The 26,072-nt window shown below is 32.4% G+C and overlaps 2 protein-coding genes and 2 pseudogenes across 2 annotated transcripts; 2 read left to right on the top strand and 2 right to left on the bottom strand.

The window, feature by feature from the left end:
- Positions 1–327: 327 nt before the first annotated feature.
- Positions 328–3,945, bottom strand: LOC145564623 (serine/threonine-protein kinase ATG1t-like). The gene is made up of 7 exons (XM_081624889.1): positions 3,498–3,945; positions 2,774–2,891; positions 2,620–2,678; positions 1,946–2,010; positions 1,672–1,765; positions 1,535–1,599; positions 328–520 (listed from the first exon to the last, which is right to left on the bottom strand). Exons 1-7 carry the CDS (start codon positions 3,756–3,758, stop codon positions 328–330), a joined length of 855 nt encoding a protein of 284 aa, XP_081481015.1. The 5' UTR covers positions 3,759–3,945.
- A 419-nt stretch (positions 3,946–4,364) lies between these two features.
- On the bottom strand, positions 4,365–10,396 carry LOC145562024 (autophagy-related protein 13b-like). The gene is made up of 4 exons (XM_081622175.1): positions 9,589–10,396; positions 7,859–9,330; positions 7,588–7,760; positions 4,365–5,374 (listed from the first exon to the last, which is right to left on the bottom strand). Exons 2-4 carry the CDS (start codon positions 9,203–9,205, stop codon positions 4,984–4,986), a joined length of 1,911 nt encoding a protein of 636 aa, XP_081478301.1. The 5' UTR covers positions 9,206–9,330; positions 9,589–10,396; the 3' UTR covers positions 4,365–4,983.
- Positions 10,397–16,480: 6,084 nt separating this feature from the next.
- LOC145563254 (RING-H2 finger protein ATL78 pseudogene) lies at positions 16,481–17,532 on the top strand (annotated as a pseudogene).
- Positions 17,533–22,351: 4,819 nt separating this feature from the next.
- Positions 22,352–23,497, top strand: LOC145563253 (RING-H2 finger protein ATL78 pseudogene; annotated as a pseudogene).
- Positions 23,498–26,072: the final 2,575 nt, after the last annotated feature.

Below are 26,072 nucleotides of genomic sequence, written 5' to 3'. Positions count from 1 at the left end.
CTAAACCACATGTGCATTCACCACTCACAACCATCATGTGAGACTTCATGATACACCTTCACTTGGCACGTCTTTCCGGTCTTCTTCTATCATTGAAACACCGAACACCACGGCTTCTCTCCAATGACAATCCAACCAACAATGCCTACCGCAAAGATTCACATCACCTCACAAAACCCATGTGAGACCCCTTCACTTGACATGCATTTCCCGGCCATCTTCCACCATTGAAACACCAAAACCATGGCTCTTCCTCAATAGCAATCCGACCAAGCCATGCCTCCGCAAAGAACACACCCCTCATGACTACCCATGTGTTTCCCAAGGTTACAAGGCACCACTCCATTGTCCCATGAACTTCAACCGAGTTCCCTCAACAATTTCTCCATGGCCCTCCCTCACACACACCATATAGCCACTAATGATGTTGAGTTTACTACCGGATATCAATATGGGGAAATTCTTGAAATCCTTCAACTCCAACATCAACACTCCATAGTTTCCAATCCTCCTACTCCGTCTTCCATTGTTAATCAAACACAAAATTCAAGACTTTTCAATTTCAATAACAACCAATTGAAATCCATACCAAAGACTCAAATTTTGAACACCCACAACACCAAAATTGAAAATTTAACACCAAAAATTCAATCTTTGGACTTTCCAATCACAAACAACAAGCATACCACACAAACTAACCCTAAAAAACCGCCAAAACAACCTTGGCTCTGATACCAATTGAAAGGATTAACGAACGTGCTAACAAGTTTATGATTAACGACAATTAACAACAACGAAGACGGAAAACAAGCAATAAACGAGACAAGGAGAATTTACCGTGGGAAACCCGAGAACCGGGAGGAAAACCCACCAATCCACTATGGAGTAACAATTTGATGAAGAACAATGTAGATTACAAGCTTTAATTACCATTAAAGCTCCCACCCCAACTCACCCTCTCAAACACTCAAACCCTAAGTGTTTGGGTTTACATGAGGCTCTCTATCTCTACATCTTTCCCCTCATCTTATTACTCACTTACAATGACAAATCATGAGTATATATAGTGCTAATAATCCAAGGGCTAAGATTATAAGTAACTAGCAAAGGAGAAATCAAGACCGTAAAAACCGAGGCTCAAACGCGAAAACAGAGGCCCGAGAAACCTAATGGAGCGGGCGCTCCAAGAGACAGAGCGAGCGCTCCAATGGACAGGAGCGGTCGCACCATTAAACTGGAAGAATAGGCAAAACGAGCCTCGAAGGAGCGGGCACTCCTCTATGAGGAGCGGCCGCTCCGAGTTCCCCTGCTGAATAGCTCCTCGTAAAACAGCCATATCTTCCTCGTTTCTTGGCCAAATTTGGCTTATGACCAATCGTTGGAAAGCTCTTGAGACGAGCTGTCACCTCCAACTTGAATCATCTCAATATCACTTTTAGATCTTGAGATATGGTCAATTGAAGTCATCCCTTTGTCATCCACCATTGCTTAACACCAAGCAATAGCCCATAGCTTAATCTCCTAAGCTATGCACCCCTCTTTGCCTTCTTGAACTGTTATCCACACTCTCAAACCCAACACAACGCTCCATAGGTCAACCTAGAGCAGAACACAATGCTTACATAACTCATTGCAGCTCTTTCATAATTGGGAAAATAAGAAATTTCTTACCTTATCATCATATCTTTGAAACCCCAACATTTCTGGGGCCATGTACAAAGGTGAGCCACAAACAGTTTCAGCATGATCCCCCGGGTGTAAAACTCTGCAAGTTAAGAGCAGTAGGAACATAGAGAAAATTACTACAAACATGACGTTTACTCATTGGAAAGGAATCATATAAATTTAAGTAATAAAGCATAAAAATCTCCTTCAGAAACACACAAACACACACAGAGCAAGGACAGCAACATCACAATGCTAGCATGAATCTTTGACAACTTACCTTGAAAGGCCAAAATCAGCTATCTTTAGAAGTGTGTTGCTGTCAGAACTCGATAATAGAATGTTCTGCAGACCCAGACATGAAGTTTTTAACAATCTTCAAAAGCTAGGGCTTTCGATACTATCGGTTTCTAAAGTGAGATTGGTTGAGATATCCACATGTCCCTGATTCAGAAACTTACCAACTCGGAAACTAAAAGTAAACCTCTTCTTTAAAGGGCCAACAAGTTCTTACCCTTCACGGATCATTAAGTCTCACAGTGACCTTTCTTTAACATAAATTCTGTAAATAAACCTAAATAAAGTTTTACGAACATCACAAATGGTGGAAGTTTGCTAATTTCTGTTCACTATTCAGAATTTCAGAGTGTTGCCAGAAAGAAAGACCTCATCCACTGACATTAATTATGAGGCATCAAACTATGATATTAACTCCTAACATATCTGATCACTTTGAAGGTCCAAGCTTTCTCACCAAAGAACAATAGCAAACCCAATCATATATACCATAAATTTACAAACTTACGATGATATTACATTACTACCATACTAATGTGACTAGGTCAGGGATTCAAGGTGCTGACGACATGCATGAAAAGCCTAATGTTCAATGTATTCTAACATGAACAATAAATTTAGCCTCAAGTAACTTCAGCACATAAACACTAGCAATACCTGTGGCTTCAAATCTCGATGGACAATTTGATGGCTTCGCATAATGCTTAAACCAGTACCTGGAATTGATTTTCAATGAGATTTTATAATCTTATCATGACTAACAAAATTCTATATTGTATTAAAAAATGGGCACACTACGAAACCTACTAACCTAGTTGATACAGAAAGTCTCTAGCTATTTGCTCTTGGACTCCACCATGGCGACGAATATAAGAAGCCAGATTACCCCCATCACAAAATTCAAAGACCAAATATAAACAGCCTTCATCCTGAACAAAGAAAAGATTAGGTGTATGACATATAAACCATCTGCATGATGAGAATACCTTGAGAAACCAAATTTTAGAAACTTTTCACAATTTCCATACATCAAACCAAAAGACAACCCCCAAGATCACATTATGTCCCAATAATTGTTAGATTATGTAATTAATCTAGTGTATATTGTACGTTAATAACCGAACCTCCTAGCTCCGATACCACTGCAACCATACCTCAAGAGGTTCAAATGTACGCAACCTTATTCCGAAAATGAAGCTGACCCAGGCCCCCACCCTCATAAATTAACCACATAAGAACCCATCAAACTTACAACATTAAAACATTACATCCATTACATTCAAATTTATACTCCTACAAGAATTAAAGAACAACATTAAAAACAGCAGCACAGTAGCACAATATTCCATTAACTTTCTCAAAAATTGCATATTATTCACAAATTAATTACACCTAATTGACAAGGTAAATATAAAAATGCTAACAAAAGATAAATTCAAATGAGTAACAACCAAAAACCCAGAAAGGGAAAAAAAAAAAAAAAAAATCAAAATCAAAATTTTCAAAGGTGGTATCAGAATTTCAGACTGACAAACCTGAAAAAAATCCAGAAGACGGATTATATTAGGGTGATTAACAGTAGATAAGAAGTTAATCTCACAATCAAGGCAAGCTTTAAGATTTGGGGTTAACTTGGAAAGTGTGATCTTCTTCAAAGCTACATCCTTCAAATCAGGGTTTATCCTGTGATTAGCTCTCCAAACACTTGAAAATGGGGTTTCACTGATTTTTTCTCTCAATATGAAATCTCCAACCACCCTATTTCTGTTTTTGGTGGTTATTTTACAAGTATTCATTCCCGATTTTTGTGTCTTCAAATGGCATAAACTACTGTTCAGATGATTATTGTTGGGTAATTTTCCCAATTTCTGGAGGATACCATTTTTATTTATTTATTTATTATTATTTTTTTTTTTTTTGGGTAAGGATGATCAAATGGTTCCTATCTGTGTTAAAAAAATTTTTTTAAAAAAAAAAAAACTGAAAATTCAAAATTTGATTTCTGAAATTGGTGTTATAGGTTAATTGAGGTTGATTTTTTTTTTTTTTTTTTTTTTTTTTTTTTTTTTTTTTTTTTTTTTTTTCAAATGTAGACTTAAAAATTAAGTTTGAAGTGAAGTATAATGGTCAAGGTCAAGAGTAATTTAAGAATGCATGATAATACTAACTAGTGTATTATTTATGCGTAAGTGAATCAATGTGTTCCAAATGATAACCTTGAATTATACGTCAATTATTATTTTAAGTTTGATTAGTATATAGTCACATGCTTTTTTGATCACATGAAGTTGATCAAGTGCGTTTAACTATGAGTTGCTAAAGTGAATGTTAACTCGGGATTAAGCCTTGTTTAACCAATTATCCTTTGGGGCTTTCTTTACACGTTAAATTAAAGACTTGAGTTGGATGGTAACATTTGGGAACACATTGATTCACTTGCACATGAACGATACATTAGTAGAATATACATTATCAATTCTGCACTTCTAGCTCTTGTACATAATTGGAAGGTTCAAATTGAAAATTATATACATGTAATGATGTAAATTACTTTCAGGATAAAAAAGATTTGATTGAACACCTCATTGTCAAACTATAAACTCCGGTAAATAGCCAAAGTTCACAAGTCAAGACAACAATCTCCTCTCGCTTCTTCATATTGCAAGTTATCCCGTCTTTAAACCTCTCCAGCTCTCCCCGACACAACTTTATACACCTTGAAAAATGACAAAGATCAAAGCTTTTATACACATAGCAATATAGTCACCAATCAGATATAGAACCTCTACAGAAACCAGGCATAACTAAAAACACAAAGCCTGGCTCTGACATTCATTGTAATTCTTTCAACCCCCCTCCCTCCCCTCCTCTCAGTTGTTCACCACCCCCTTCATCAAAAAGATGCTGGTGCAAACATGTACTTGTAAAGTTGTAGATGAAAACCGCAAGGCCAGAACTCCAGAGCAAGACAATATTCACAAGCAAAGAAGTCCGATAATGGTAGAAATTGCTCAATATTTACTAGAATTTCCCCCCTGAAGCTCCTTCAGCAGAATCGCAAAACTTATGGGAACTTTTCCCTTGACTAAGTAACAACTCCTTCAAATCCTTGTAGCTCCGGAGCTCTTCTAGAGCATCAGCTGTTGTCCTTGAAGGGGCAAGGCTTGACGACAATATGCTTGTGCAAGTCCCCTTCTGAGACTGTTGATCATCTGATTTGAGAGCAGGTTCTTCATTGTCACGGCAGCTCATAGCCTTAGAGGCCATCAGTGAATCCTGGCGAAGAGGTGGAGCTTTCTTCAGCATTAATACCAGGGCACCCACTTTAGCATCTTGGGATTTTCTAACAGGAGCAGATCCTCCTGGTTCCAGTGGGTCATTTGGTTTTCCTTTCTGATCGAAGGACTCAGGCCTAAAGAATGTGTGGAAAAATAATGAGCATGTGCCAAATTAAGCAAAAATAAATTCAGGAAACGAAAGGAGTTTCCAAGCAGACAAAGAAATAGAACAAATATGATGGTTCGTAGAAAGGTAATCATTGTTTCTTTATTCTTTGGACACAATGTAATTTCAAGCAAAAGTGGTCTATAAAGAAAAGTCTTTGTCCAAATCCTTGTATATATATATATATAGGGTCAAATGAGAAGAATCTTAAAATAAGAAGGATTTTATGTGCATAATTTTTGCACCGAATGTGCATATTTTTTGAACTGAATGTGCAAAAAAATATTTGACCCAAATTCGATGTGCATAAATTTGAACATAATGTGCACATTTTCTGATTTTCCAGAAAATTCAATTTTTTTGTTAGTTCGAAAATTTGTTTTGCACATTTAGTGAAAAAAATATGCACATTTAGTGAAAAACTTATGCACATTTCAAACTTATGCACATTTCATCCTTCTCATTTTAAGAAACTTCTCATCGGATCCCAACCCTATATATATATATATATATATATATATATATATGCAAGGAGCAGGAGCCATCTTAGGCATAAAAACTCTACACCTGGTCAGCGAAATATAGAGAAAAATTGAGCAAAGAGAGAAATCCCTTCACATATTTCAGATAGACTATTTTCAAGCACAATTGGTTGCCCAACCCCAATTAAGCAATTTCATATCCTATTGAATCATTCTCCATCAAACTTACTAAATAGACAGCAACATAAGAAAGATGCTACAAAGAAGCAATTTCACATCTTACTGCCTATTCACAAATTTATGTTTACATTGCTCCCATAAGATGCTCCGACTATTCACTGCAGGATACAAAATCCCCATACCTTGAAAGTGCACCATTATGTCCTTAATTACTCCATCAAACACATCAAATAATGTCCCAGATTTGGAGCATGACAAAGAAGATCACAATTTTATTCTGTATACCTGATAAGGGATGCACAATGCTAAAAACGGCACAGTAAAAGCTGGAAGATATATAGTGCATAGAACCACAATGGCATTGTAAAGACAAACACTGACCTTATTCATGCTCACCCTACTCTATTTCAATTACCAAAAGGGAGTAAAGTGAAATAACAAAGATTTAATCCCTTAGTTCATAGGTAATTGTGGAGCTAATGGATATGAACAAGCTTCTATTACAAGGAATTCTAACCTGGTGCTGATAATTCTTTTCTTTTTTTCTTCTTTAATTTATTTTTTAAAATCCTTTCCATCCTGAGCTTTAGGAAACATTAAAGATTTAACTATGTCTATCCTCCTCACCTTATTTTTCCCTAATTTTAACAAAGTATGTTAAGATATAGGCTAACAAGTTCAAATAACAACTAATAATACAGATAAGGACGGGCTACTCGGCTTTTAAGTTCAACAAGTTCAGATAAGTAGATTAAGGTATTGATAAGCTATGCTACATCAATTGATTCATTAACCTATTCTTTTATATTAAGTATTACTTATTGCTGGACATTAGAGGTTTAGTCTTTACTCCAAATGTTTTAAAATCAAGATTCGGACACAAAGTAGTCTCACTATAAACACAAATCGCAAACAGTTATATATCTAACCCTGATCCCTGCCATGAATCTTGGGGCACTGACTTCTAAGTTCTTAACTTCATACAAGTTGGTTTGTAAAATATTACACCCATTCACCAACTACTAAGTGAGTCAAGAAATTTACTTCCCACTTGGTAATCCATTAAAGAGTAGTGTTAATTTCCCCAAAATATTGACATTTGACAAACCTAAGATATTACTCCGTATGTTATTTTACTCTTTATTTTCGATTTTTCGTCACAATTTTAAAGATTAAACCAATTTCTCTTCAACTGTACCAATGGAGTCACATGAACAAGTAGCCCAAACAAATCAAGCAGGTAATCCAGAAAGATATCCAACAGTATCCTGGCGTAGATGCGGAGATGGAAAAGCAGACTATATCTAGTCCGCAGAACATACCATTGCTGAAAAGATAACATCTCAAGAAAGCCAAAAATTGTAGCCAGAAAGGAAGGCTAATGTTCTAAAAGGCTTAAGGCCATGCACCGGCCTGTGAAACTTGCTTCGCATTTTATCAATTTAAAGTTTTTTACGTACATTTTTTCCAATGAAAAGTGTCTGAATGAACATATGAATTTAACATAATAACAATTTACCTGCTACCCATGTCATCGTCATCCACAACAAACGGGCAAGCAAACTCAGTATCATCAAAATCATCATGAATTGATGGCCTACTAGAACTCCTAGAAAAAGAGATGCCTGGAGAGCTGTTGGTTGATACCCTAGGCCCAGAATATCTTCCACTTTCATCTCTGCCCAGAGAAAACTGCAAAACAGGAAGATTAAAGCACCATTCAAGGAAGAAAGTCACAATTGAAACTATAAAGAAACAAGGACTTAGAAAATCCATGAATCAAGAAGTACCTTCTCAACAGATGAACCACTTGGACCAGTAGATCTATCTGACTTTAAAGTGGTGGCTCTTGTAAGCTTAGGGGGAGGAGAAGGACGCAAGATTTGCCTGTTGAAAGTATTACTCACAGGAATTCTAACAGGAGCACTTTCACATCGCAACAGAGCCTTGGAAGCATCAGTATTAGCGATGTACATTGGTGGGGAAGGTGAGGGAGAGGGAGAAAAGACAGGGGAAGGCCAATACTCATCGTAGCCGGTATTTTTTCCAGTAGCTTGAAATGTTTCGGGTAAGCGTTGAGGCAAGTTCAAAGGAGGGGGAATTCGAGACTTACACTTAGATACTGAAGCATGAGAATCTGAGTACGTGGGAGATGGAGATGGAGATGGTGATGGTAAATTTAATAATGGTGAGGCTTGATAGTTTTCATAACTCCAGCTATGACGTCTTGAGAATGGGGAATAAGATGGGGAGCCATGAGACCTGGGAAGTGACGGGAACCTTTTAAGTGGATCTGCTAATGGGCTACCGACATAGTCTGGTATGAACTGTGGAGACATAGGAGTCGATGGTTCTGAGCTCACATCAGACAGTATAGATCGATATGATACTGAAAGACAGAGTTTACCACATGAAGTATCAACTGGGGCAAAACTAAATCGCTGCATCTCACTCTCTTCTTTCCTCGTGAAGGGCTCAACAAAGGTAGACATACGATGTGTAAGCGTGTATGTATGAATTTGTCCAGATGAAATGAGATCTCTGAAGAGTTTGTATGCAGGCAAAAGTCGTATAGTTACATATAACGATCTCAAAAGCACAATTGACTTCTTATATAGCGAGTGCAAATTACCACTAGATTTTTTGCTGCCAAGACCACCATCTCTACTCTTTCGGCTCTCATACTGCACCACCCATCTCTCTATAATTTTTTCATTCCTTGGTACAACAGCAGGCTCATCAGGTTCCAAGTTCATAAAATTTGAAACCTGATCTTTCAATGTTGGATTCTTTACAAAATCCCTTTGAGGAGAAAAGTTGACAAAATCCCGTTGAACCAGGATCACATCAACTACCATGGGTTCAAGGTTACTCTGACGCCAAAAATCAATATTCTCCAAGGCAGCAGGACATTCCCTGAGGGCTAAATTAAACCATTTGTCCCTAGTCCTAAAACTCGAGGAAGACGAAGATGATGATGATGGAGACGACACAACCTGCTCTCCACTATAATGCCGCGAGGACATGTAAGGTGACCTGGATTCTAGTATTATCTGAAGGGTCTTAGTGAAAAACTCAGTTATAATTTGCTCCTTTTTCGCGGTATCTGAGTGAACATTACCCCTAGATGATGCCATACCTCAAAACTACCAAAATTATCACAAAACCCCAAAAATCCAAAATTGTATAATTCAACTTCAAAGGCCAAAAACCCACAAAGTAAAGAATTTATCAATGTCCAATTATCCACTTGATTATCATTCTGTAACAAATAACAATATTTAAAAATAAAATCAACGATCATCTAACCATCACAAAATTCACTATTAACACAAATTACAATTAACCAAATTACTACACTACATAATTAATCTAGAACATAGAATTAAAAATTAAAAAACAAATAAAATATGGGCAGTTAAAATTTGAACTTATAAACGATCATACAGTAGCATAATTACAAAATTAATGTAAACCCAATTCATAAAATCCAAAAAAAGGAGAGAGAAAGTGGACTTACTACTCAAACCGCGATAAACCCAGTTGAGGGCTGACAATTCCGAGTTGAATTGGGTTTGCTGGAAATTGAAGAACCCTAAAATGATGATAAAAAATTATCGGAAAATAAGGGGAAAAGGCACGAAAAAAACAAACAAATTAAAATCCCAAAAATCAGTTTTTTAAATTTTTTTTTTTTTCCTTTTCTGAGGGGCCAAAAGTAAAGATTACAACGAAAAAGTAATGGAAATTAAGCAGAAAAATTCAAAAAAAAAAGTCAAGAGAAGTAAGGGAGAAAGAGTTGGAGGACGAAAGACTAAAAACTGAAAAAATTGACTGCAAAAAAAAAAGAGTTAAAACACAGGACAAATCTCTTCTCCCCCAAACATGGTCTTATCTGCTTCATAACATAACATAACATAACATAACATCAGCTTAATTTTAATGTTTATGGAGCCCCTTTTAGGTTTCATTGTGGGTCCCACTATTTGGCCCAATTATATTTTTACACGTCACTATATATGTTTATATTTGGAAACTTGTCATAGGGGTTATATTGAGATTATTGGGTGTGAGTGTTATTATTTGGTATTCCTTTCGTTTCATAATAATGGTAACATAAATCAATGTATAATGACTATTAATATATATAATTATATAGTACTATTAGTGTAAAAGGTAAATAAAATGAAAATATACTTATTAAGACTAATTCAAAATATTTTAGATGGCAACCTATGTTTTTTATGTATTACGAAACGGATGGATTATTATTACGAAACAAATGAACTATATATATACACACACGTACTCTATTCGTCGCTTATATTTACATTATTATTTTTTTTATTATTATTATTTTCACAAATTTTTTTTTTTTTTTAAAAAAAAGTCACGCTTTTTTTTTTTTTTTTTTTTTTTATTATACTTTTTACTATTATTAAGTTTATTTGTGTATTAGTGAATATATATAATTAAATCAATTATAACTTTGATTATAATGTTACTATTTATACAATTTGATTTGTTTCAAGAATCATTTATACAATTATAAATCATGTCCATACAATGTCACGTAATATGGCTAAGTCCATTCGAGTCTAATCATATTTGATTGATGAGATTTGCAAATCAAGTTGAGTCAAATACAGGTGCGGAGTTTTTAAAAATTGAATAGTGGTTAAATCGAATCCCATTTAGGTTAGGTTCAATTTTGGGTTAGGTGGGATCAATTTGAGTCTAATCGATTGTATTAGTAATATAGTTGAAGTTATGTGGTAACAATACTGAATACTGTTAAATGAAATTATAGTACCAATTTTAAAACTTTAATTTTTCGAATTTGAATGTATGTATTTCGTACATGATGTCCAATCTGAAAATACGAGTATTGTTGTATTAATTCAGTATTTGAGTATTATTGGTCTTTAAATAACTAATTCAAGATGAATTTTGATTTGTGTATCCAATCCATCCTCAACTCTTAAATGAACCCTACTATTTGGGTCTTTTGTAACCCTAATATGAACCCAAACAATCGATCTTTTTTAAGTGCACAAATTTTGAATCATGTAAATCAAAATAATAAACTGCCAAAGTCGATAGTTGGACTGGAATATTTAGAAAAAATGGGCTCAAGACTTAGCCCAACATTGGCCCATTATAACTTACAATGCGGTCCATTACGGGCATAGCCAACCTGCCCAGCACTCTTAATACACCAATTTATATTTGAACCATAAACTTATCATCTTATTTTTAACTAGTTTTGTGCCTAGTGCGGTACCTGGGTTGTTTATTGAATTTTAAAATAAATTTATAATCCTCGTCAAAAAAGATAAATTTATAATCTATGCTTTTCTCACGATTTGCTATCTATTAGGCATGTAATGACTAATAATAACGTTGGTGAAAATGTTCGATTTAATACATTAAAAAAAATAAAAAATAAATAAAATTAGCAAAAAATAAACTAAATGTTCAAAGCACGTTGGATTGACCCGAACCCAAAACTTTGGGCAAGGGTTGAACATTTCTTGACTCATAACCTGAAGTGACCCAATCCGAGATAACTCATGACCCAACCCTAATTGACCAGTCTCCATTCTATTAGATTGTGAAGTATATAATTTTAACTAATTAGTATATATTAGAAATAGATGTTTTACGCTTTGAACTATTTCCTTCGCTCCAAAAAAATATTATGATATAAAAAATAAATTTATATGATAATTTTTGAGAATTATAATCTAATAATTTTTTGAATAAAATTATAATTCAATCTGCACATATTGGTATTTTATCGATAATAAAACTCTAAACTAATAATTTTATCCTAAAATTCTATCCAAATAGAATTCTTAATTAACTTTTTTATCTTATAAAGTCTATTTAAATCTATCCAACATGGCGCGACACTTGGCGAAAAATTGAAATGTCAAGTGTCGCAATCTCGTGATATGACTAAAAGTTTAGCTTTATATATTAGTTAAGTTATATGATGAGTTGTAGTCTTGTTGATGCAAATTTGGAGAGGTTGTATTTACCATAACATTGACCACATTTGGCTATTAGCGGTTAGCTAAAAGTTGTGGTTGGTTGTATAATTTATTAACTCTTGGTTGTTTTAATTATACCCTCTGTTTTTATTAGTGTAACATTTGTGTTTGGTGTACTAATGCACTATTCATTAAGTAGCTTTGAGCCTTTGACAAAAATTTGAACAAATGTACTCCGTATCATGTAATAAATTATTGGATTAGTTCCAATATACGGAGTAATAACTTATGAAAATTTAGAGATATTAATGATCATATATATTTGTGTATAGGCACACCTACCGGTCAAATTATTGCTCTTAAAAATAACATAGGGAGTACCAAACCGAATTAGATATTTAAGTAAAAGTATTTAATGTTTAATACTTTCTTCGTTTTATTTTTTATTTTTTTTTAATTTTTTTTATTGCACCATAAGGAATTTTACACTATTCACTTAATATTCTTTGATCATCTTTTGTGATTTATCCATTAGGAAAAACATAGTCATGTGGGATCTAGTTAGATTCGTCTCGAAATCTACTTTTCAAATATTAATTTTTTTTATAATATTTACAAAACTATAATTAAAGATATTAATAACCAAAGTAATGCATTGACAAGCGTGAAACCCCTCACGGTGCAATAAAAGAAGAACGGAGAAAGTAAATAACTTTAAGTTGAAAGTTACTTTATCTTGTAAAATGACCAGCAAGAATAGTGAAATAATTAAAGTTTGTAAATGTTTTTACACTAGTGGTGCACTTGCATGTAAATACTATAACTCCATACTAAATAGCTTAAACTCCGTAATTATTTCTAAAAAAAAAAAAAAAAAAAAAAAAAAAAAAAAAAAAAAGCTAGAGTTTTGGGAAGTGATCTGATATCCAAACTCTAGAAACAAATCTTGTTTATATCATCATTCTTACGACTTTTTTCATACATAGAGAAAATATGATGCGTCTACATCTGATATGTATTAAATATTGATTATTGGACAAGTCTTTATTTATAAATAACATACCAAAATAGTGCAAGAGCATATTACATACACACAAGTGTTAGTTCGTGCAACGAGCCTAATTTAGTTTCTATATTCCAAAGATATTAGACAAGGGACAAGTCATAGCTAGTTCACAATTCACATAACACAAGTGTTGTGCAACTTACATTGGCCATACTTACTTTAGGCTTAACTAAGTCGGTATTAAGTTGACTACTTGACTAAGTAGTCATTGTTTGGTGAAGTTTTGAAGATATTTATCAATGTGAATGTGGAAGATAAAGTCGTCTTTATACTAGTACTTCTATTAAAAGTACTTATATTAAATTAAGCAGCTCTTTGTACAGGAGCATTAGCACTTTGCAACAAGACCAAAACACAATCCTTAGCGAGTTTAATTTTTGTTAATGAATTTACAACTAGAATTCTAGAAATAACATTATGGATATTATACTCTCCCGCTCGACTCACTTTGTATTTGCGCGGTCTTTAATTAACGTCTTGGTCATAAATATTTTCAGCTATGTATAAATGAAAATTATAAAAAAAAAATAAAAAATTGATATTCGAAAATTTTATAATATTTGAAATCTAATAAGATCTCACATGCTAATTTATTTTTATTGTATAAAATATAGATTGTGATCAAAGTTATTATATTTTGACCACATGAATAATAAGTGAGTGAACTTTTAAAAATGGAGCTAGTATATATGGTTTTCCAATTTAAAAAATCATAAAAACTATGTAGGGTATCTAGCATGTATATTACTCTGCATCGTATGTTTTCCTTCAAATAAAAATAAAAATAAAATAAAATAAAATTATTCTACATACGTTTTAAGTACCAATGTACCATGAGTCCATGTACATTAATAATGTAATGGAATTTGTGGTAACATTCTTATTTATTATTTATGTATAAGAACACATTTCGATTTTTCTTTTTTGAAACAAGAAGAACACATTTCATTTCATCATAAACAATAATTTCAAATCATGGAAAATTTCAGTGGTGTTATTTCTAGCTATTAGAAATGATTTTTTCCATTTTCTTAATAAATTACTAAAGTCAGTTATGAGGTTTTGGGAGTATATGTAAAATTATAACATAATTTTTCCAATACATTAATTAGAAAGTTAATATTAAAATCATCTTATATGAGTAAAATATTGTTTAATTTTGATGGATTTATGTACTCATTTGGGTGATACATATAATTTCCTTCCCAAGAAACAGCCTATTCAAAAGTTAAAATGATGAGCCTTTAGAAAAACAAACTAAACTCCAAACTCTTTGAGTAGAAGTCGGTATATTATATTTTCCTAATAAAAAAAGAAAAAGGAGTGTAAGCTTCCTTTAGGAGATAGGCCGCCAAAATTATATTAAGAATTTAATAGACATGATTGTAGACCATTTATACTTGTATATTATATTATGTGGTTTCAAATCATCAATGAAAGTTAGGGCATTAAGAATAGTGCACTTGCTTCTGTTTTCTTTGCTCTTTTCTTCTTGATTAGTTGTTTTTAAAATTGATTTTTCTTCAAATAATTGCTTCTTATTTTAGGGTTCACACGAACGTATAATGATAAGGCTTGAATTAATTAGAGATGCCACAAAAGTAACATTCCCACTTGGGCTTTGAAAGCTACTTTAAAGGAATATAATATTTACATATTCCCATTATTGATATTTATGTATACAATGAAAGTATATAAATAAATAATCACTTTCATGAAAAGGACAACTAAAATGCATGTCGATTTGGAAATTTTCCAATTTATTTTAAAATTTTTTTTTAAAGCTTGAGGTGCACAAATTTTAAAACTACAAATTAATAAAAAGTTTACTAATTAATTTACTATAATCATGGAGGGCTTTTCACTAAAGTACTAAAATTATATACATTATGATTTATGTTAATATCCCTTTTAAGCTTAGCACATATGGAGTATTAGGATTAGTATGTTGATTAGTTATATATAAATTATACACTTAATGGTATGGTGCTTTAATTAGAAGCCACATATTTATTAAGCCACTTTAATTTTGCTTAATCAGATTACAGTAAAGTTCCAAGATTTAATGGATACTGTGTTAAATGGAGTAAGTTTTAATTTCATTATCTTTAAAATGATGTAAATCAAATCCCACTAATCAATATCTTGTGCTAGCTAAATAGGATTATTTCTTCTCTATATTAATTTTCTTTTATTGGTATTAGTGACTCATGTTTTAGAGTTTTGAACATGATATGGGATTAGTTCATGCATGCTTCTATTTGAACATGCTAATAGTTAAGGGATTCTACTAAGATTAGTTTATTGACGAAGTAGGGGTGAGCATCTATCTATTATGTCCATTGTCATAAATATTGAGACTAGTGACTTCATATATATGATGTAATATGTTCTCATTTAATTTGTAGCAGGAGCTTATATTTGATGGAGTTACTTTATATAAGTTGGGTAGAGCAACCTAACCCTAATTAGTCTCTACAAGTGAATGGAATTTATTTAAGGGAAATTCTCGATAAGAATAAAGCTAGTGACTCAAGTATTTCATTTAAAATTAACCATCGAAATTAAACTATCCTTTTATATATAAAATATACTTTTTTTTTTTTTTTTTAGTGTTTCCACCCAATTCACCCTTTGGGTTACTCTAGATTCAATGATGTAGTTTTGAGTGGTTAGATTGCAGTCCCCTTCCAATTGTTGTTGCGGGGGATCGAACACACGGTCCTCCCGGCCTACCAAGTGTAGCCCCAATCACCACTACATCAACAACCAATTGGTATAAAATATACTTGTACTTAACAATTAAATAGATATTAATGTCAATAAGAGTCATCTATATGCTTGTATGCAAAGTTGAAAAAACCTTTCTAAAAAAGGCGATATCTGTTAGATAGAGCTGTATTATCATAATTTGAGCCAATCCAAATAAACCAAATAAAATTGAGCTAAGTTCATGTCGTTTAAGTCACTAGGTCTTGTTATTTTCTCAAAATTTGGCTTCTTAAAAGGTTGTCAAATTTGTCCCTTCTTTCTCCTTAAACTAACACCATAATTTCTCCTAATAGTCCATCGGTCCTCCCTAATGAGACAAGGTAGTCATACAAATCTTTAAATTCATTTCACCACTAACACAAAAATTGAACTTTTGATAATAGCCGAGTAGTATATATTTAAAAATTTCAACCACGTACAATATTTTATCTATATCCCACCACTCAATTTTTTTTTTTAAATTACTATACATATTTAAAAAAAAAAAAAGAAAAAAAAGAAAAAGAAACAAGGCCTCTATTTTGTAGTGCATTTTCTATATGTCGTTTATATATATATGGTTGGAGATAAAGATCAACCAACCATATCCACTCCAATATGCCACAATAACAAAATAAACATTCCACGAAAAAATAATCCACCATAAAATAAAGTTAGAATCTAGTATTTTTTATATCTTCATCACTACTACATATATTCTCCACACAACAACATAATTCTTAAGCTAGCTTAAAACTTTCATATTTCCTCTCTCAAAAAAAAAAAAAATAGAAATAATGATACCTTCAACCTTTTCCCTCATTTCATCAAACCTTCATCAATATCCTAGAAGAATGTTACTACACTCCCCATTTTTCCATCATAGAGTACAACCTACAACGGCGACACCACCACCACCACCAAGTGAACACCAAGCGTACACGACCGTGCCACCAAAGCACGGTGGAAGTAGTATGGATGCTAATGTTGTCATGATCTTTTCAGTCTTATTATGTTTACTAATATTCTCGATATGTATTAATTGTTTAATTAGGTGCATGTTTAAGTGCCTAATTATAATTACTACTCGTAATACCCAAGAAAGAAGTCTACGTGATAATAAAGTGGTTATTAGTAGGGGTTTAGAGAAAAGGGCATTAAAGACATTTCCTGTGGTGAAATACTCGAAAGATGTGAAAGTTCAAGGATTGGGCAGTGAATGTGTGATATGTTTGGCCGATTTTAAGGGAGGAGAAAAACTAAGGATTTTACCAAAATGCCATCATGGATTTCATGTTAAGTGTATTGATAAATGGCTTGGTTCTCAATCTTCTTGCCCTATTTGTAGGCAATCTTTGATTGACACTTGTCAGAAGATCATTGATTGTGATCATCATGCTCATAATCATCAAGCTACATCATCATCGTCGTCGTCATCATCTTCACCTAGTGAGGTGGTTGTGATTAGTATCGTGCCACTCGAAAGAGAAGGTTTAGTCAGAGATTAGTAATTTAATTTAATCAATAGCCAATTAACTAACCCTGCTAACTAGGAACTTAGGTTTGTAATCGTACAAAATTATAGCTCAAGAGTCAAGATACATTTTCTGTTGGATTTACAAATTATACAAAAATTAACAATTTGCCATAATCTTTTGGTATCTCTTCTGTGTCATTATTCGTATTCAATTAAATTATTAAAACATTAGTCTCGAATTATATGTCTTGTTTTAAAGTTGGTAATGCGGTAATTTGATACTCCGTACTCAAAACACTTCTAATAAACATTTAACTTAGATTAATAAGTTGATGAAATCGTACCGTGCAAATAACGAGACCTAAGGTACGTATGTAGGTCAACGGGTACCTATGTAGTTAAATTTGTGACTTATTTTTTTCCGACAAAATCAATGACTAGTTAGTTGTAGGATAGCTAGGTGTAAGAAAAAGGTAAATATAATCGACTCAAAAAGTCATTCTTCCTCGTATATTCACATCTCCCCAGAATTAAGAGCATGGGTTGGGGACTTTGGGGAGGGATGCTTGTTAAGTTAGCCTGAGGTCAGGGCCGATGACCAAAACATGTATGATATGAGCATTTGAACAATATTTTGTTAGTCATTTGGAGATTTAAAGGCGGATGGAAATCATGGAATGCAATAAAGATATAGACTCATTCTAATTACATCTAGTAAAAATAAAAAAAAAAAAATATTTAAAAAAGATAATGATTATTAGTGTAAATTTAAATTTTTGTATGGATAGAATAGAATACTATGTATATGATAACTTAAAAGTACACTTATATCAAACTCTTAGACAATAAAGTATGGATAGTTTAAGTTAAAAATTGAACACCAAATTCAAGAGTAAAGTTAGCTAATTTAATATGAACACATAATAGTAAGTTTCAACCAATTTCCCAACATGGCTCATGATTTAGAGCTAGCTATGCCGAGGTTCAATTTTGATCCATTACATATAACCATAACAAAAATACGTATAACTATCGTATAGTAGATAATATAATATATTTCAATACAAAGAAGTATTACATACAATATAATTTGTTAATTAATAGTAGTTGACCATAAAGTGAAAATCGAAACATATTCAGGTTAATTTCTAATTAAATCTTATTATAGTCTTAAAAGTAACTCTGTATTAGTGTGGATTCATTCGAATTTATTTTCTCTTCTAACTAGTCGAGTCAATTCTAGATCAAAAATCGAAATTACTTACCATCCCACTTGTATTAAAAGGTTAACTCCGAGCCTTTCGATATGTCTCACTCCTTAAACAGGTTAAGCCACCTAGGATTGGCCTGGATCCCACACGGAAGGCATAACATAATGAGGCCATAGTCCATAATATCTGATAATCATAACAAGTGAAAATTGAAAGGAAAGCATAATATAAAGAACAGTTCACATACATCCCCACTAAATGGTGGTTGCTGTAACACATAGTACAGTGTATATCTTTTCAGAATCTATGAATTATTTTATATATATTATTTGAAAAAGACATAACAATATATTGCTTATTTATATTCATGATAAATTAGACTCAAAAGGCAGTCTTTTTTCGTTTAATTAAGTACATAATGATCTCTTTGTTTATCAGCCAAGAAGAATGAAGGGCATACTTGATTGGTTTAAATTAGATTGAGATCTAAGCCTACTTGCAATCATAAATTTTCATTAAGAAGGTTAACTTTGCGACAAATTTAGAGCAGATTCCTTAAAATCTTGAATTTATCATGTTCATATGCTCAAAATTTTTAATTTCCACATACCAACAAAAGAATGGCTAGTGTAGTACGGTTTAATTTTAAGACAACGATTATTTGTTTCAAGATATGACACATAAATGATAAAGTCATCACAAACGCGTTTTATTAATTTGTGTCTCGACCGCTCTTTAAAATAGACTGTAGTTTATGTATTTATTTTATTTTTGTATGGAGCTTACTTAATTAAATTAGAAATGAATAAATAAATTGTAAATAGTTAGATGGACAACAATGACTCACCATGCTTTTTTCTTAATTTCAATCATGTGTTATGCATCAAAAACAGATTGCAAGAATCTTCCTTTCACCTTTAATTCTTTCTCTACTAAATTCATGAACTCACTATTCTTGTTGTACCAAATAGTCTAATCTCACAATCAGCTGCATTGACTTAAGCTTGTAATGACCAATATATAGGTGCAAAACTTTCTCCACATATAACTCTGCTTTTACCTCAAATAATTCAAAAAAGTCAACTCCATCAAAGTATATATGGTCACTATCTATCACATATTCAAATATGATAGCTTGACAAGGTGTTGAGGTGAGTTCCCACACTAAAATAAACCATTGTATTTTGTCCTAGGCAACGGAGCATACCATGATTCTGGGTTGTAAATTTCCACCCTAGCCAACTTAACTAGTCACAATGAACGATGAGGTCCATAAATGGATCATGACTTAGATTATAGATTTGACCTAAACACAACGTAAATTAGATCGATATAGATTGGTTGAACGATGAATTAGTTATATATGAACACAAAGTCTTATATGTGGCTGGCCACACCGCGTGACCAACCATTATAGGAGTTCGTCAGTGTAATAGGGGTTACTTGGTCAGTGTTATAGGGGTTACTGCGTTAGTGTATTAAGGGTTACTTAGTCAGTATTATAGGGTTACTCGGTCAGTATTATAAGGGTTACTTTGTTTTTTTATAAGTGGTCACATGGTGTGGACAGCCACACACAAGACGAGCTGATATATGAATATATTTCTCAATATAATATCTCTTTATTAATGTATGGATCGAATGATAGATGTTAAAAAGAGGTGTATGTAAGGTGTAAGGGAAAAATTTTATAGACAGAGAGTCAAAGTCTCATGAGGGCGTCGCTATTTAATCAAGCTCATTTTCTATGTTGGCACTGTCACAAATATAGGATAAATTATGTTTCACTTATGTATTTTACTGTAAGCTTTATAAGTACTAGCATAATGCATGCTAGGTCTTGCATTAGACGGCTATACCACTACTAGGCTACGTTACTAAAAATTGACCAAATTGCTTCGGAATAAAGAAATTGGCTAGATGTTAATTAGATCAAGCATGTAGGTATTGAAAATTTGAATTGGATTGGACACAGCTAAGGTTGAGGTATTGAACACTCCACATGCGACTTATTGTTAACGTGTTTAAAAATGATGATGATTATTGCCTTATGATTGAAGCTTGAGATTATTAATATTAAATAAGTTTAATAAAAAATAAAACTTTATTTATCATAATCATCCTACTTCACAATTAGAGCTTTTATTTTGAGAACTAGCAAGAAGTGACTAAATCAAGTCATCAAGATAATCTTTGAGTTACCTTCAAAATTATAGCAAATGTGGTTTTAAAATTTACAAGTACAACCCGTCTTGTGTGCACGGTTGGCCACACCGTATAGCCGTTTATAAAAAAACAAAATAACCCCTATAACACACTGGCCGAGTAACCCTCTATAACACTGATCGAGTAACCCTTGTTACACTGACTAAGTGACCCCTATAATACTAACGAAGTAACCCCATGATAAGTAGTCGCATGGTGTGAATAGACATATATAAGAATTTGCGTTATACGTATTTCAATAAGTAGCATAAAGCATATTCTTTAATTAATCTATGAGTCTATGAACGTACTTTTACAAGGCATTTTTATTTTATTTTTATTTTTAGAATGAAACACGCTTAGAGATAAGACTACACTTGCTGATAAATTACGAATTATCACCCCACTTTCATGTAATAATTATATAATTAGTATGATAATTATATGTGGTCTATGTGTTTTTGGACGGCTATACCCCGCAAAATTGTAAATATAATTATAAGATCGAGTAGCACTAAATAAATATTCTTATCCTATTATCCAGCTGATCACCATGCCACCATCCATGAACCATGCCACCCACCCAACCCATAACATCTAACCCATTTTCTGTTTTTCGGTTGACCCGTCAAATTCTAACTCCGTGTTTGGTTGGGCCCATTTTCATTATACTATAATACCTACTTATTTATCTTTTCCTTTTGAGGAATAATGCCCACTTAATCTTGATTTACACACGTGTACGGTTTGATCTTAACCATTTTGCTCATTCCTACACGTGTCATGCTCCTAAGCAAGGCAACATATTAGAATTATATGCCTTTGGTTTGACTAGTTTAAAGACTAAGGGGGATATATAGATTAATCATGTTTACAAGTGTAAAGTATATATTTTCTTGTCAATTTACGAACAAATCTACCACTTTCATTAATCCGGAATATATAGAGAAAAAAATGAAGATCATTGAGATAATATATTTAATTCTTTTTTAAATGAATATATTTGAATTGAATTGCAAAAACACGAACTATTACATATTAGTTGCAACTTTGGAATATTTTATCTCTCACAAATATTACCCAAAGTTACAACTAATATGTAACGAAGGTATTATTTAAATCACCTATTTAACGTAAAATTAACATTGTAAATCGATAGTTTTTATGAAGTTAATATTAATTTATCCTCTTATTGTTTTGTAGAATACATTTGTTATACGCATGTACACAAAACTTGCTAGATTAGACATAGATCTTGTGTTAGAATATAATTAACAAATCAATTTTTATTCGAGTTTGACGATATCTTAAAGAGACATAAGTTAGCTCCTTAATTACTCTCACAAGTTGAACACTAAGGAGCATGTATTGTTTCAGTACATCATAGACTAGGTAAGTAAATCAAGAGTTGTTTTTTAATTAACAGTTAAAACCCAAAAAAGCCAAGAAACAAGCATCGAAATAGTTTATCAGCCTAATCCTTGTACATAATTAATAACCTATAGCTAGTAGATAAACTCAAAAAACTTCACATTATATATAAAAAGAAAATAATTAAGTATTATACAAAGTACTTATATAATAAGTTAAACGTTCCCAAAGATACACATATCCTTGTCAACTACAAACATAGCACGAAAATAAGATATGTATAGGATCTACAAAATCAAACCTTTATAACTTTTGCGCACTATATATTCATCTTCCAACACAACCACAATTCCACATCCAACTCTATCCTCATCTCCCACAACAATAATACATACATACTCTCTCTATTTTCTTTTGCAAGAACAAAAATATTAAACATGTTTCCTTCAACTTCTTTTTCTACTATTCCTCAAGAAATCATAACCAATCTTCATTATTCTAGAAGATTACTACTCCACTCTTCACCACCTACAATAGAAGCACCATCACCAACCTACCAAGTCCTAGACCCGAACTCGGGCCATGGCAACACCGGCTTTGATGCTAACATAGTCATGATCCTCGCGGTCTTGGTATGCGCGTTGATATGCTCTTTATGCATAAATACCGTCATAAGGTGTGTGATCAAGTGCTCAAGTATTATTACCGGCGAGCCTAATTATTACTTAAACATAATTAGCCATGATCAAAAGAAGAAAAAATGTAATGGTTTAGACAAAAGGGCATTAAAGACATTTCCAGTGGTGAAGTACTCAAAGGAGGTGGAAATTCAAGGGTTAGGCACTGAGTGTGTGATATGTTTGTCAGAGTTTAAGGGTGGAGAAAAAATTAGGATATTACCAAAATGCCATCATGGTTTTCATGTTAAGTGCATTGATAAATGGCTTAGTTCAAACTCCTCTTGCCCTACTTGTAGGCAATCTTTAGTTGAAACTTGTAACAAGATTATTGGTTGTGGTGATGATCATCAAACTACCTCATCATCTTCAACCACATCATCGTCGTCGTCCTCGACATCAACAACAACAACAACAACTCCATCAAGGGAGATGATTGTAGTGAGTATTGTGCCACTTGAAAGGGAAGATTTGGTCAGAAATTACAGAAGTGAAGTTGCTCAAAGCTAGCCAAATTCTAGCTTAGTAGTATTTTGTAGGTTTTTCTTAATTTAAAGATTAGAGTAAAAAAATTAGGGAAATTTTAGCAATTATAAGATTAATTGGTTTAGTTGTGCACAACTGCACATGATAAATATTACATACAAATTATTACGAGCGGTTCCTAATTGTTCATCTTGCAAGTGTATAAACAAAAGAGCAATAATTAACAATTCCCTGCTTTGGCCATTAATTAATTTGTTTTGTCCTTGATCCCCTTTAAATTATTGTCAATATTATTGGATTGATTCTTTATTCAAGGCCAATGATTAAGTAAGACCAATTATTTTAACTTGATGAATTGGCATATCAACAATTCTGGCTACATATCAACTGATGCCAGCACTAAGCTAGTATGTCTACTAGAATTTTTTTGTTCGCCTTTATATAGATTTCACCAAAGTATGTTGTTTTGGGTAGGTGATTCGATCATCAGTAAATTGAATACACACTCCAAACCCGTGGTCAAGCTAATAAGCGAGAAAATACAAGTTTATCTTGATGATAAACAAAATTTTCATAAATAAGTTAACATTTATGGGACCTGCATATTAATAAAAGTTGTTCACTTATATTTACAAAAGTGTCATGCTGATTAGGATGAATTGTTGAGAAAATGCCATTAGATAAACAAATTTTGTTTATCATCGGGACTCCCTCCTAATAAGTGAGTTCTATTATGTATGTAGCCATAAAATTTCAAGCTACAACTATACCCTAGGATCGGAGTTGCAATAATAATTTACAATGATATATATACAAAGTATATCATATTGTATACAAGGCCAGTGTATTCTTCATATGTACGAGTTAAGTGTTAATAAATGCTTAAACAAGATCACCATTGGCATCAAATAGGTCTTTATTTGAATATTTGGATTGTTGCTAGCTTAGTGTACGTATCACGTATGGCTCATTCAATTCCACCAAAAATTAAAAGCTCTTAGATTGTAAAGGGTAACTTATTAATTAGAGATATTCTAGATCATCATTGAATCATATTGTTTCCTAAGAGACATAATATGACAGATTTAAAAATTTATCGTGTCTTAAATATGGCATACACTGATACTCATATAGCAAGCTCACTTAATTAATAGCTAACACCATTGCTAAATGCTAATGTTATACTACGTATAACTTAAAAAAAAAAACCTCCCATCAAAGAAAACTATTGATTTATTATTGAAAATTGAAAACATATTGCTAAGAAAAATCACATGTTATTTGTGTCAATATAAACTCTATAAATTTTTTATCAAAGTTGATCAAATAATCCATCCGGTCCCTTACTTTAAAATGCAAATGGTTTCTAAGGTATTCTTATTTTTATTGAATTAAAAAAAATTACTTAAAATTTTATTTAAGGGCAATTTTGCCAGCTAGGACAGGCTTTCACAGGGCCCACTCTTATGGGCTTAAAACAGTATTTCTCCGCTTAAGTTGGTCTACAAAACAATGTGAATCACTCCTTAGCTAGCTGTTTGAAGCCATACTACTCTTTCAATCCTTTTTTTTCCTTATGATCCTCACATCCACAGTCAATTATCCTCCTTCCGTGTTTTAATAAATACTACAGTTTTAATTTTTTTCACTATTCACTTAATGGTTTTGACTTGATTAATGTACTTATATATAAAAAAAAACAAAAAACAAATGGTATTATATAATACATTATTGGGTTCGTTATAATGTATACTTTCATAATATCAATTTTCGTATCATTTTACTAACACATAATTAGATAAATTAATGGTCAAAGTCATGTCTCGACCTTGTTTAGTTAAAGTATAACACTTTTTTAAACACGGAGAGAGTATATATTATCTTGGTTGTTACTTTTTTCTTCAAATAAATCATAATAGCTCAAAACTAAAAAGTAACCTATGATGATATATATTTACTATCCATGAACGGATATATATCTTAATTTGCCCGGTAAATATGACGATAATATGTAAGAGCAATCTTACCAAGAAAAGAATCGTGCTTTTGGGAACCGGCAGATTTGATGTCTTTAATTTTCTTCCAAACACCAACCAAAACTTTGTAACTATAATCTTGTATAATCGTACTTGTTTGAATTGTTTAATGTTTCTTTAAGAGGGTGGTAAATTGCACTACTAGCTCTCTTATCTTGGCTAAATTTAATCATTTAATTTAGTAAATCAACAATTGAAGCTTAATAGTTTATCCAGTACTTTTATCACTTTAAGATGGTTGATATATAAATATCTTGTGATAACGAGTATTAGTGCAAGATATTAATAAGCTGCATGCTCTTGATATATAAATATCTTATGATATTGACCGAATACAAGTGCAAGATATTAAGCTACTGATATAACTTTTACGTACCACACAAATAGTAGATAAAATCATGTACATATATTTGTTAAATATAAGATCTTAAAATTTTTACTAGAAGGTAGTTAATGGACAAGCTAAAATGAACCATTAATGAAGAAAAGAGAAGCACGTTTTTGAGGGAAGTCTGAGCTTTATTAAAACTGGAGTACTAATTTTGAATATAAATGCCTTTATAAGTAATTTGTAAAATATACGTCAAAAAAAAAAATTGATTTGATAAATAAATTTAAACAGATTTCAGCTAGTAGTATATTGGATTTTTCAGCTAGATCAGCTCGTGTTTGGCCAATAATTTCGTTTTGTTCATCTTGCTTGTTTTTAGGTATGTACTGATGACTTG

Source organism: Chenopodium album, chromosome 10 (genome assembly GCF_948465745.1).
Source record: "Chenopodium album chromosome 10, dcCheAlbu1.1, whole genome shotgun sequence".
Classification (NCBI taxonomy): Eukaryota; Viridiplantae; Streptophyta; class Magnoliopsida; order Caryophyllales; family Amaranthaceae; genus Chenopodium; species Chenopodium album.
This window is presented reverse-complemented; position numbering and strand designations above follow the sequence as displayed.